Genomic DNA, 12,566 nt, shown 5'->3' on the forward strand with positions numbered 1-12,566 from the left:
CCAGATATCCTCTCCCTATAAATATGAAGACCCTGGGCATTGCAAGGGGTTGGCGTTTTGATTGTAAAGAAACACCTTGTAAGGAATAATCAAGATATATCAATAATATTGACTGGTGGACTATAGGTATTTTAACCTTCGAACCACCTAAAAAGAAAGGAGTGATAACCTTCCCACCATACTAATTTCGCTAGTTTGGAATATAAATATTTACATATTACGGTTCACTATTTAGCACTAATCCATCCCGTTTATTCGTATAATTATCTGTTGGCGAAGAACCGCGTCAACAACACGCTTTCAAGATCGCCCAACACTTTGAGCTCATTATTCTAGTCAGCCTCATTTTTAGCTAGTGATTTCATCGAGCTCAATCTTCGGAGACCAACGTCTTCAAGTTTGCAAGTAATGTTCGAATAACACCCATATGCATAAGAGAAGATTCATTATTTCGAGCTTGATGCTTAAGCTCGAGCCTTCTGAACTTGTGCTCGATCGCCAACAAGAACAAGTCAGGAATTATGCAAATTTATACGAGTGTCCAGGTACTGCTTGTTATTTTTGAGCTTATGCTTTACGAGCCTATATTTCGAGGCTCATTTATGACGGTGTCAAAATTTGGGTGTAACACATATAAAGTTATAATATTAATTAATTATTTCTTAAAAATTAATTGATTAATTATTATATTAATATATAAGTCACATATTATTTACCCAAAAATGGACTACCTGATGACGTGACATGATTGACCTACACGTGGGATACACGTGGCAGTTTAAGTAAGTATGGTCTGTTCGACCATCGACCAGAAGAGAATTGTCTCATAAGACAACATAATTACGGGCGACCAGTGTGCTCGCATATTTTCATTTATTTTCTTGAGATATGTAATCTTACAATTACGCATTAATTGTAATTTCTATTATTATTTAGATAAACTTGTATTAAATGTAATTATGGCTCAATAGTGAGAATTTGGAACTCTTAACTTTTGAACTTCAGAATTCTAAGAGAGAAATAGAGTGTTTTATCCACCACAATTGTATTCATCAGAGAGTTTGTGAAACTCATGAACCCTATTCATTGATCACAGTTCTTGAGATTTTATATCAATAAGAAAACTAAGTGGATGTAAGTCATTACCATTGATTGTGACCGAATCACAATAAATTTTTTGTATCGTTTATCTTTTCGTCTTGATTTTATCTCATTTTCTATCATTTTACTTATTTCGTGTTGTTGAGGGTCAACACATATTATATATATTCGAGGTAATGAATAAATAATATTTTTCTTATATATTCAATGAAGATTTTTAACAATTGACTAAAATAATATATGTAATAATAATTAAATAATTAAGAAGGGAGAGGAAATAAAAAATGAAGTGCATGCATATTAACGAAAGAAATTTTCTGAATAAATATTTTCTCTAGAAACGACTCATTTTTATAAATAAAAAGATTAAAAAGAGTCGAACCTGAGAGAGGAAGGGAGATATTAAAACGCGGCGTCGCACGAGGTAGCATAGCAGTAGCAGAAGAGTGGGAGGAAGAGAGTAGAAGACATACGGGACAAGCTTCTCTGGTGGTGCGGTAGGTTTGGGCGTTCAGGAATCTCACTATTCAAACAACAAACAAACAAGGCACTGAGAAAATCACAGCGAAGCCTCAATTGTATCCCATGGGTATGCTATGCCTCACGATTTCCTTTGTCTTACTTCTCGTTTAGTCGCTTAAACCCATTTTTTTCTTGTTTGTTTTCGTAGAAAATGTTATAATTAGGGTTTTCAATTTCAGTCTGCCTTTTTTCACCATTAAAAATAGTGTCAATGGTCTCGGTAGTTTTGGCCCTGAGTTTTATTTTTAGTATTTATAATGGGTTTATGATGTGCAGACGCGGATATGGAAGATTATGGGTTCGAATACTCCGATGAGGAGCCTGAGGAACAAGACGTTGATATTGAGAACCAATATTACAACTCCAAAGGTCTCTTTCTCTTTTGATTATTGGGAATTTTGATTTGCTAAATTGAATTTATCATATCTTTGGTTTTCTTTTAACAATTTATTTGTTTTATTTATTTAAAAAAATAAAGGTTTGGTTGAGACGGATCCAGAAGAAGCTCTTGCAGGATTTGCTGAAGTTGTTCGAATGGAACCTGAAAAGGCCGAGTGGTGAGTGCTACAAAATTTGATCAATGGGCGGTGATTTAGTGAAATGGTCAATAAAGGAGTACTTTAATGTAATGCATCATCATATTCAATCATTGCTCTTTACTATAAACTTTGACTATGAGCGATTATTTGTTTGTTTTCATCATCATTCCAAAATCAAAACTGTCTTGGTTGCACAATCTACGCTTCTGTTTTCTTCCTCATTGTAATTCGATTGAATAAATTTCTGACATTTAAGTTGAGCTTGAAATGCTTTTCAAAATAGAATTCAGTCTCTTCTCTGCTTTGCACGTGCAGCCATAAAAGTCTCAGTGTTCAGACTCGTACAGGCTTATTTAATCAGTATATAGGTCTTTTATTACCAACTTTTGGTTTTGGGCATTCTTTAGATTTTCGGATGTGATTATTGTTGGCTCATACAACTGAAATAAATCAAAAGAATAGTTGGAAACAAATGTATTTAAAACTAAAACCTTATAATTTACACACTTATAGCCACCCGGCACTTCCTATATCACTTTCTTCAGCAAAAAGTGTCAGGACACCCACATCACTTCTACACTATTTTTAGACTAGGCTACTAGACTTTAGAGATATTAGGATTTCTTTCAATCCTAAACTTTGTGCTGGTATTATATATCTTTTTTAGCTGTAATTCCCACTTTTTATTTATTTATTTTTTATATTCTTGATTATGATTTTAAATAATTCAATGATTTGCCTCAATGGTTATGACAATTCCCAAATAAGCTTTTTTATACATTGGCTTAGTTACTATTTATGTTGCATGTTTCTAGGGGCTTTAAAGCTCTAAAGCAAACTGTCAAGCTCTATTACCGTTTGGGAAGGTACAAAGAAATGATGGATTCATACAGGGTGATGTTGACATACATTAAATCAGCAGTGACTCGAAATTACAGTGAGAAATGTATAAACAATATTATGGACTTTGTATCTGGTTCAGCTAGCCAGAACTTCAGCCTTCTTCGAGAATTTTACCAGACTACTCTGAAGGCACTTGAAGATGCAAAGAATGAGGTAGGCTTATGCAAATGCACTGTCTCTGTAATCACATCTTGTTTTATGTCAAATTTTTACTCCTCTTTTGCTGTACTGCAGAGACTTTGGTTCAAGACAAATCTTAAGCTTTGCAAGATCTGGTTTGATATGGGAGAATATGGGCGAATGAGTAAGGTAGTTTGTTTGGACACCTAGTTTTGTTACTGCTTTATTTTTCTTTTGAATGCATAAATATGGGATTAACTTGTAGAACGTATTTAGATTTTGAAGGAGCTTCATAAATCTTGCCAAAAGGAAGATGGTTCAGATGATCAAAAGAAAGGAAGTCAACTTTTGGAGGTATATGCAATTGAGATTCAAATGTACACTGAGACGAAGAATAACAAAAAGCTGAAGGTAAGATCTTTTCATAAAGATGATTTCTTGAAAACCTTTCTAAGAGAGAACATTGTGATTTACTGATTGAGTTTGCAATGCAATTAATTTCTGGTCTTCTATTGCTTCCATGTGTCACTGGATGATTTCAGTGTCTCTATCTGTCCTTTTGATTGAACTGTAAAGCTAACATTGTCGTTCAATGCAGCAATTGTATCAGAAAGCTCTTGCGATAAAGTCAGCAATACCCCATCCAAGAATTATGGGAATAATTCGTGAGTGTGGAGGTAAGATGCATATGGCAGATGGTCAGTGGGCAGATGCTGCCACAGATTTCTTTGAAGCGTTCAAGAATTATGATGAAGCTGGGAACCAGAGGCGTATTCAATGCCTGAAGTATGATCACAATGCCCTTACACTTTTCTATTTTTTAAAACATACCTACTTCTCAGTTGACCTCTTTTTCTTCTCTCTTTTCTCTTTCTTAATTTTCCCCTTCTCCTTACTTGTTGATAAGTTAAGTAACACTCTTGTTCTAGTTCCACAAAATGGTTCTTTTGTTTTGAGTTGTCTCAAAATAGATTGAGTATAAACAAATTTAATTTTATGAAGTATTTATTGTTGCTGGAGCAGTTTGTATAGGAACAAGGACAACATTCTTTTATTAATCTTGCTAATGTCCTTTCTTGCTTGTCAGATATCTAGTTCTAGCTAACATGCTGATGGAATCTGAGGTTAATCCATTTGATGGTCAAGAAGCAAAGCCGTAAGTCCTTGCAATTTTCTTCATTGTGCTTGCTTGTGTTTGCTCTTATTCTGATCTGTAAGGTACAGGTATAAAAATGATCCTGAGATTCTAGCAATGACAAATCTGATAGCAGCATATCAAAGAAATGAGATTTTGGAATTTGAGAAAATACTAAAGGTACCACAATGTTACAATGAAATGGGTTTAACCTGTGTATGTCGATCTCCTTGTTCCTGTTACTAAGCCCTCATCGATGCTTGTATTAGAGTAATAGGAGGACGATAATGGATGATCCATTCATTCGAAATTACATTGAAGATCTTTTGAAGAATGTACGCACCCAGGTGCTGCTTAAGCTTATTAAGCCTTACACAAGAATTCGCATTCCTTTTATTTCAAAGGTACAACCTTAGTTTGCTAATCACTTTCTTGTGTGCTTAATTACTTTGATTTTGATATTTACTTTCCATTTAAATCTTCCAAATTATGGTAACTCATTCCTACGGTAATTTCTTAGGTTTTAAATTATGGTCATTTTGTCTAGCTGAAAAAAATAAAAATCATACAGATTCTCTTGTACTCGAGTAAATAAATTTCTATGTCCTAAAATCACACCAATGTGCCATTTTGATCATCAGTAGTCCTATTAACTGTACTTACCCGAGCTTTGCTGATGTCCAGGAACTCAACGTGCCAGAAAAGGACGTGGAGCAGCTATTGGTTTCACTAATTTTGGATAACCGAATTGACGGACATATAGATCAAGTCAACCGGCTATTAGAACGTGGAGACAGGTTTGTTATCTGATCATCGCTGCACATTATTGATTATCTTGATTGCTTCTTGTCAATGTCATCAATACTCATTATTGCCAATTTATTATAACGCACAGATCAAAGGGCATGAAGAAGTATGCTGCTATAGATAAATGGAACACTCAGCTGAAATCCCTTTATCAAACCATCGGTAACAGAGTATATTGAGAACGATTACAAAATGAAATTGTGTTTATTTGTTCCATGCGGTGGTGACTGGTTTGAACTTTGCCTGATTTGAAGTCACAATGTTGAATGAGCTGTGTAGTATTGAAATTCCATAATTTTGACCCTTGATAGCTATAGCTATAGATATGAATGTTTTGATATGACAAAAGGTACTTTCACCATTGCATAAAAAACAAAAGCCATCCCAATCGCAAATTCATGTTAGGTCATCTGTAAATTATGGTATAGTTACTATCATTTGTTGATAGTGTAATTGCCATAGTTTTTTTGTTTATATAATCATTGGTCCACATTTAAGGGTTTTGCCCCCTAATGAGGAAGGTATTAGAATTGTCACGTAGGTTTAAACACAATATTATAGCTGTCTATGGGGTGTTCAGGATCCAAACTAATTCAATTATCATGAACTAATTACAATTTGATTGGATTTGAAAAGTTTGATGTTAATTGGATTGGATCGGATGGTGGATGAGATTGTGAAAATCCAATTAAGATCATATCCAATCCAATTACAATTAATATATATTATATTATAAATAAATATATTTAATTGGATTGTTGTTGTTTTTGGATGCAATGTTAGCACTTTGAAGATGTTGTTGTGTTCATGTTATGTTACTATCTAAGTACTCTAGTTATTAGTTTTAAATTTGAATGGATGTGTTGGAAACTAAATATTTCAACGACTTAATGTAAAGACTTTTAATTTTTAATGTTATTACTAAATAGTGTTTAGTTTTTTTGTATGATTTTTTTTTTGTGTTTTTTTTTGTTAATTTATTTAATATTAAAATTTAGGTTCAAGGAGAAAGATAAAATAACTTATTTAATCAAATTACAAATTTAGTTATAATTAGATTGGATTGGTTTGGATGTTGAGGCTAAATTAGATTGGATTGGATGATGATTTCTAGCATTCAATCTTGAATTAGATTAGATTGGTTAGGGGTAAAAAAATTGGATCGGATCGGATGTTCACCCATAGCTGCCTCATTGCCTTATGTTTGAGATGGATTAATGCTTCAAAGCGCATTCAATATCACAAAATATGGTATTTTATAAGTGAATGTTCTTCTAAATATATATAATGTCACATTTGTTATGTAGGGTATTCTATCTAAGATGTCTTATGTTTTTCAAGAAATTCGGAATAAATTATGGTACCGAAACAAGGTCTAAACTGTCTGTTGCACGCCTGCTTGTTTTTTTGTGTACGCATGTAAAATTTGACAGTTTAAACTTTGTTTTCGGTTTCGTAAACTATTTAGAATTTCTTAAAAATTTGCAAGATATTCTAAATACTTACAATGTACATCGTCATATAAAAAAAATTGGGATTATATCTATCCAGGTGCCAAAATAGAAAAAAGATGCACTGGTGTTGCAAAAAAATAGGATGCGTTGTAGTCGTTCTCTATGTTTTTATTAAACAATATATATTTGGGAAATTTACAATTATATACATAAAATCTCAAGTATTTACAAAAATACCTTCAACCTAATTATTTACAAAAATACCGGTGTCATGTCAACATAGCATATCGAATTTTGAAAAAAATTGGGAAATCCAGCTTCCCGATTTTTTTTTTGTTTTTTCTGGGTTATAAAAAGTTACATTTTTGTTGCTTACAATACCGATAAGGTACCTGTTGAAGTTCTTCGCCAACAGGTAAGTATATGAATAAGTAGGATGTATTAGTGCTAATTGGTGAACCGTAATATGAAAATAACTAAATTATAGACTTGAGAAGTTAATATCGTGGGAATGTGATCATTCTTTTCTTTTTGGGTGGTTCGAAGGTTAAAATCCCTCTAGTCCACCAGTCGATATTATTGATATCTCTTGGCTATTTCTTACAGAGTCTTTCTTTACAAAAATATGCAGCCCCTTGCACTGCCTAGGGTCTTGGTATTTATAGGAAGAGGATACCTGGGTTGGCAATGGGGTCATCCCGTGATCTCTTTACCCTTCACGTTATTTCTGTGACACTGATGATTAATTCCTAAAACCTTACAGTGAAGTGTGGTCTAATCAATAGGCAAGGAGGGATAATGGGCCGCATGGCCCAAATCAGGCGTGGGATGTCTGAACACGCACGTTTATACTGTGCGTCCGAGAATTCAGGAATGGAATAGACATGTGATGTCTGATATATGCACGTTTATATTGTGTGATTGACTTTACAAGGATTCGGGTGTCAGATCTCAGCCGCATCACGAGCTCAACGTAGCACCAGCTCGTGACATCCATACTGCTGACCCGCTGCCTCCGAGTAGCAGTTAACTCTCTAATCAGCTTGGGCTGGACAGATGGAAGCCCGTAACAACAGCTCCGGGTGGACGATTTACACGTGGCAGATCGAATTAGGCCATTTTCCAGCTTGCTAATAGTGCGCATATGTTTAGGGCGTACATTTGCCCCCCAAGCCTCTGCTTGTGACCCATGACGTCATCTGTGACCTTCACAGCGGGGGCTTTTAAGTTTCCCTTTCGACTCTTTATGTCCTGCCCATCGCGGGTATCGGACACGTGGAGCGCCGTGGTTGGTGACTGTTAGGCTTCCGAGAATTGCATTAAATGGCCTAGCTTGCCTTCGTCCGTCGTTTCGCCTCTCGAGTTATGACCCTCGTATCTCGCATTAATTTGATCGAATGGTCCTCGTTCCTTTGTCTCTTACGTATATATAAGGTTGGCCATCTTCTGTATTAGCCACCCTTTATTTGAAATTTTTTCCTCATTTTCTCTCTTTTTTAGTCTCAGAAGTTTTTCTTCTTCCGGTTATCATCCCAGAGATCCCTACGCTCCTATCACAAGAGTTTCTTTGTCAGTCCAGCTTTAAAGGCTCCACTAGGACTCCAATTCCTACGCTTTTTGCGACTTTCACTCGGACAAAACACTGCAAGTCCTCTGCTTGTTGCATGTTTTGATCTTTCCGTTTCTCTGTTAGGTAAACTTCTTTCTTAGTAGCACATTGTAGGTTATTTTTGGCTGGTTTTTGGTGCATAGGTTTTGATCCTAGGAATATCGACTATATGAGAACATGTCTAGGAATATGATGTTTAGGACAAGATAATTTCTGGGTAATTATTCTGGGTAGCTTTAGGAATGCCTGTTTGGAAAGGAGAAGGTGAGAGGTTTCTAGGGTGCAAAACCGGGTAGCTTAGGGGTCACGCTTCCTAGGCGGTTTTGCTTTTTAAAACTTTATCTCCAAGGCAAACATTATCCTAACCCTCCTGACACAGATCCCGAGCAATCGGGGATCCGTTGGAAACGTGGGCGCGTGACCATGGCAACGCGTGGCTTCACACACCGCGGGCTGAGATTACCTCAGCCCGTGTAAGAAAATCACTTCCCGCGCTATATTCCCTTTTCTATTTTTAGGTTGCCTATTTAAATTTTCTTCATTCTTGTTCGTTAGGCGACTAGATGGGGCCCAGGAAGAACATACCCAAGAAGAGCACGGTTGGTTCGTCATCCCAGCAGGCCAGCAAGGGGAAAGGGATTGCAGTGGATTCTCCCATCCCCCACTTTGGTCCCACAGTGGAGAAAGAGGTCGAGGTGGGACCTGATGCTTTCTTCGAGGCGGAGAGGATAGTCTCGAAGATTACGACTCAAGGGAGGGTCAACAAGATCCTGCTGTCCCATAACATCGAAATTGGGACAGGCGCTCCTGTTGCCTGACCTCCCCTCGAAGGCGAGAGGAGCTGCACGCCTCTCGACGAGGAGTTTGCGGCTTGGAGCGACGAACACCTCAAGGCCGGGGCCTTCCTACCACTGGACCAGTACTTCGCAGATTTTTTGAATTACGTGAAGTTGACTCCCTTCCAATTGCCCCCTAACGCCTACCGTTTGCTAGCGGGGTTGAGGTACCTCTTCCTGAGGCACGAGTGGGAGGTCCCTACACCAGCGGACATCCTTTTCTTCCTCTGCCTCAAAGCCAGCCTGGATCAACGGGGGCGAGGCGAAGGGTTCTACTATTTGACCTGTTTTCCCAACTCTCCTGCAGTCATCGAGCTGCCCAGCCACCCCAACGATTTCAAGGACCAGTTCTTCATGTCGACGGGGTTTCACAACTGCGAATACCACTACTTCAACCGTACTCGTAAGTTCTCTCTATTCTCAATTCGCAAAATCACCACATTGCTTTATTTCTTTTCACGCGTGTTGACTTGAACATCATCGTGCAGCCATTTTTGCGAGGACGGCCAAATCGGTGACCCTTGGGGGTCAATACGATACCTTGGTGGGGCTCCCACCAAGTGAAAAAGACTACCACTAGCTCGTAGTAGCTCAGTAGGTCGCGGGCTATCCCAGTAGCTCGCGAGCTGGTGAGGTGCCGCTCGTGCGATGAAAGCGGGCTCTCGAGGCTGCTCAAGGCCTTGACGCGGATCGGATTCAGTCCGGGGCAGCAGCCGGCCCCGCCGGCCAAGGTAACCCATACCTGTTTAGGGACTTAGACAGGGTTGCCGCAGACCTAAGGCTTGCTAGGTTTAACCAAAGCCAGCTCGTACATCGTCACCGAGATGACCCAGACCTTAACATAACCCTACTCCAGTGTGTAGATCAACTAGTGTTGCGCCATGATATGGGCCGCCCTAGGGGCATTGTAGTAGTAGACAACACCCTGGCTTTTAGGTCGGCCTTTTTTGAGGAGTAAGGGACCAACCTTAGGTCGTGGCCCTCCCTTCTGGAGGGTGTAGTCGCTCTAGGGCTTAGGCAGTATGTAGAGGAGTCCAGTCCTGACGCAGATTCGGACCCAGAGCCCTCTCTCATTTGCGAAGTTATAAACTTAGACTCCCCCATAGAAGCTCCGAGGCTGGAGTTCGTGGCAATAGATTCCTCTTCTAGCTCGGAGGGTAGGACCTTTTCAATACACCTTTAGACTTTTCTTGTAATGAAGTAACCTTACATGTATACTAACGCTCCCTTCTTTTTTGTTTCAGGCGAAGAGATGGCCCAGCCCGGATACAACGTCCCGCGGTCCATCTTCCAGGGGGGAATCCTCCCTCCGGATCGTCCGGGCCACTGGTCAAGAAACCCCGGCTGACCAAGAAGACTCCTCCCCCCGGGACCACCTCCAAGTCTCCCGCTAAGGGGAGGGACCAGGTCCCTGCAGCTGTAGAGAACATGCCCCCACCTCCCTCGCGACCTCCAGTCCCTACTCGGGAACAGGAGGCATCGGCTGGAACCCCGCCAGGTCCCACTCCCATCGTGCATATCCCGGTTAACACCCAGGCCCTGGAGAAAATCCTCGAGGTCTTCCGAGGGACGGTTTACGAGACCGCGAGCTATACGGTGGATCATTACTACAATGCCACCCCGAGGGACTTGCGGGAGATCGAGACGAGGAGCCCCGAGAATGTTATGGAGTTTTCGCTGGGGATGACCCTCACGGTAAGTTTATTTAGTTAACTTTCTTTGCTTTCTTCCCAGCACATGCTTCTTTGCTTTCTTTCCATCACATGCCTTACTATCTATGTCTTTGCAGGCGGCTTTGGCTCTACACCGTAGCATAGCTCGGTCTAGGGCCAGGATTGACGAGATCAGGGGCGAGTTCCAGGCTGCTCAGGCCGCTCTCGCGTCTGCACAACAGGAAGAGAAAAATGCCAAGGTTGCCCTGACGGCTGCCAAAGAAAGTGAAAAGGCCGCACAGGTCGCCTTGGCCGCTGCGAAGGCCGAACTGGAGGCGGCCAGGGCTAAGCAATTGGAGGCCGAGGCTGCACAGGTTGCCTTGGCCACTGCGAAGACTGAGCTCGAGGAGGCCAAGGCTAAGTAGTTGGAGGCCGAGGCCACCACTGTGGCAAAGAGGGCGTCTTCCAGCTCCTCCATGGAGGCCATGCTCTATCACTGCTGGGCCTTCAACCAGGATGGCGACTTCTCCTTCCTGGCGCCTGAGGTGTGGGAGCCATTCCTCGAGAAGTTCAAGGCCCGCCTTCAATAGGAGCCGCCTTCTGAGACTGGGGAGACTTCCGCTGCAGTAATGCCCCGAATTCTCCGATGAGTTTAACGGCATGAATAGTAGGCCGGGAGGGCCATATTTGCTTAATTATGTTATTAATTGATAAATGGATGTATATGTTGATTATATTATGATATGATGTGAAATGCATGCATGTGAGTCCATATCTCTTATTACAGGGGTGTGATGATAATTTGGCCCGTTGAGGGTAATTTGTGTATTTGGGTGCATAACTTGTTTTGTGAATGAGATTCCATTATTATGGAGATATATTCGAGCTAAGCAACATGAGACGATTATTTTTAGTGGATTAGGGGTCAATTTTGGGGTAATAGAAATGTTCATTTGATGATAAATTGGGAATATTTGAGATTAGGGTGAAATTTTGGAGGTTTTGACTATAATGTCCCCGGGGGTGTTTTCGGGACCTCGAGCATTAGGTTTTATTTGAGGTTACTTAAGGTTGAAGTAGCTTATCAGATAGAACATACGATAAGAAAACCTTTCGTTCCCCCTTTTCAAAGTCCGTTTTACCGTTTAAGCCTTTTTGACGAAATCTTGAGTTCTAGGAGTCGGAATCGAGTGAGGATCGAGGCATAGCGATCCTAGGGAAGATTAGAAGCTTCTTAACTGAAGGATTCGACGGAAAACAACCCAATTGAAGGTAATCGAAGTTTAAGTTTTGAGTTTTTCCGAGTTTCTAAGCTTTGAATTGACTTTGTGAATTGTTGAGTTTTCGGTTCGTTCGAGCCTTGGGTTTTGAGGGTTTTGATGCATGGGGAAGCTTGGGAACTTTATTTTGATGATTGGGGAATGTTTAGGGATGATTTTGGAGTGTTAGAAACGCGGTTGGGAATGGCCCAGGGTGGAGTGCCGCGACCCTGTTCTTGAGGCGCCGCGGCCCTTCTTTGAAGAAGCAGGTGGGGAGCTTGTGCTCACTGGGCGCCGCGGCCCTTGATGAAGAGCGCCGCGGCCCTAGCCTCTGGGAACCCTGGGGGCCGCGGCCCAAGGTGCTAGGGCCACAGCCCTTGCCCTGTTTTCGCCCCGTTTGCTCGTTTTGACCTCGGAAACCTAGTTTTAGGCCTCGGGAGTGTCCTTGCTACTTGGATTAGTTTGGATTGATCTCTTGGAGGTTAGATAATGGTTTGAGAACCTTGATTATCTTGATTATTAATGGTATCCCAAATGTGTTGTGATTAGGTAACCGCTAAAGGACTAAAAGCTAAACCGTTCTCAAAGGTCGTTCTTTTGTTCATTCTAGCTCGAATCAAAGGTAAGAA

At 40.3% G+C, this 12,566-nt stretch overlaps 2 protein-coding genes across 2 annotated transcripts; both read left to right on the forward strand.

Annotated features, from left to right (window-relative positions):
* The first annotated feature begins 1,454 nt into the window (after positions 1 to 1,454).
* On the forward strand, positions 1,455 to 5,640 carry LOC133823962 (COP9 signalosome complex subunit 2). The gene is made up of 12 exons (XM_062256821.1): positions 1,455 to 1,690; positions 1,900 to 1,992; positions 2,102 to 2,180; positions 2,978 to 3,218; positions 3,300 to 3,374; positions 3,462 to 3,596; positions 3,784 to 3,971; positions 4,273 to 4,341; positions 4,410 to 4,500; positions 4,590 to 4,724; positions 5,005 to 5,117; positions 5,216 to 5,640. Exons 1-12 carry the CDS (start codon positions 1,687 to 1,689, stop codon positions 5,304 to 5,306), a joined length of 1,314 nt encoding a protein of 437 aa, XP_062112805.1. The 5' UTR covers positions 1,455 to 1,686; the 3' UTR covers positions 5,307 to 5,640.
* Positions 5,641 to 10,251: 4,611 nt separating this feature from the next.
* Positions 10,252 to 12,113, forward strand: LOC133823963 (uncharacterized). The gene is made up of 2 exons (XM_062256822.1): positions 10,252 to 10,721; positions 10,816 to 12,113. Exons 1-2 carry the CDS (start codon positions 10,455 to 10,457, stop codon positions 11,101 to 11,103), a joined length of 555 nt encoding a protein of 184 aa, XP_062112806.1. The 5' UTR covers positions 10,252 to 10,454; the 3' UTR covers positions 11,104 to 12,113.
* Positions 12,114 to 12,566: the final 453 nt, after the last annotated feature.

Source organism: Humulus lupulus, chromosome 3, assembly GCF_963169125.1.
Source record: "Humulus lupulus chromosome 3, drHumLupu1.1, whole genome shotgun sequence".
Lineage (NCBI taxonomy): Eukaryota > Viridiplantae > Streptophyta > Magnoliopsida > Rosales > Cannabaceae > Humulus > Humulus lupulus.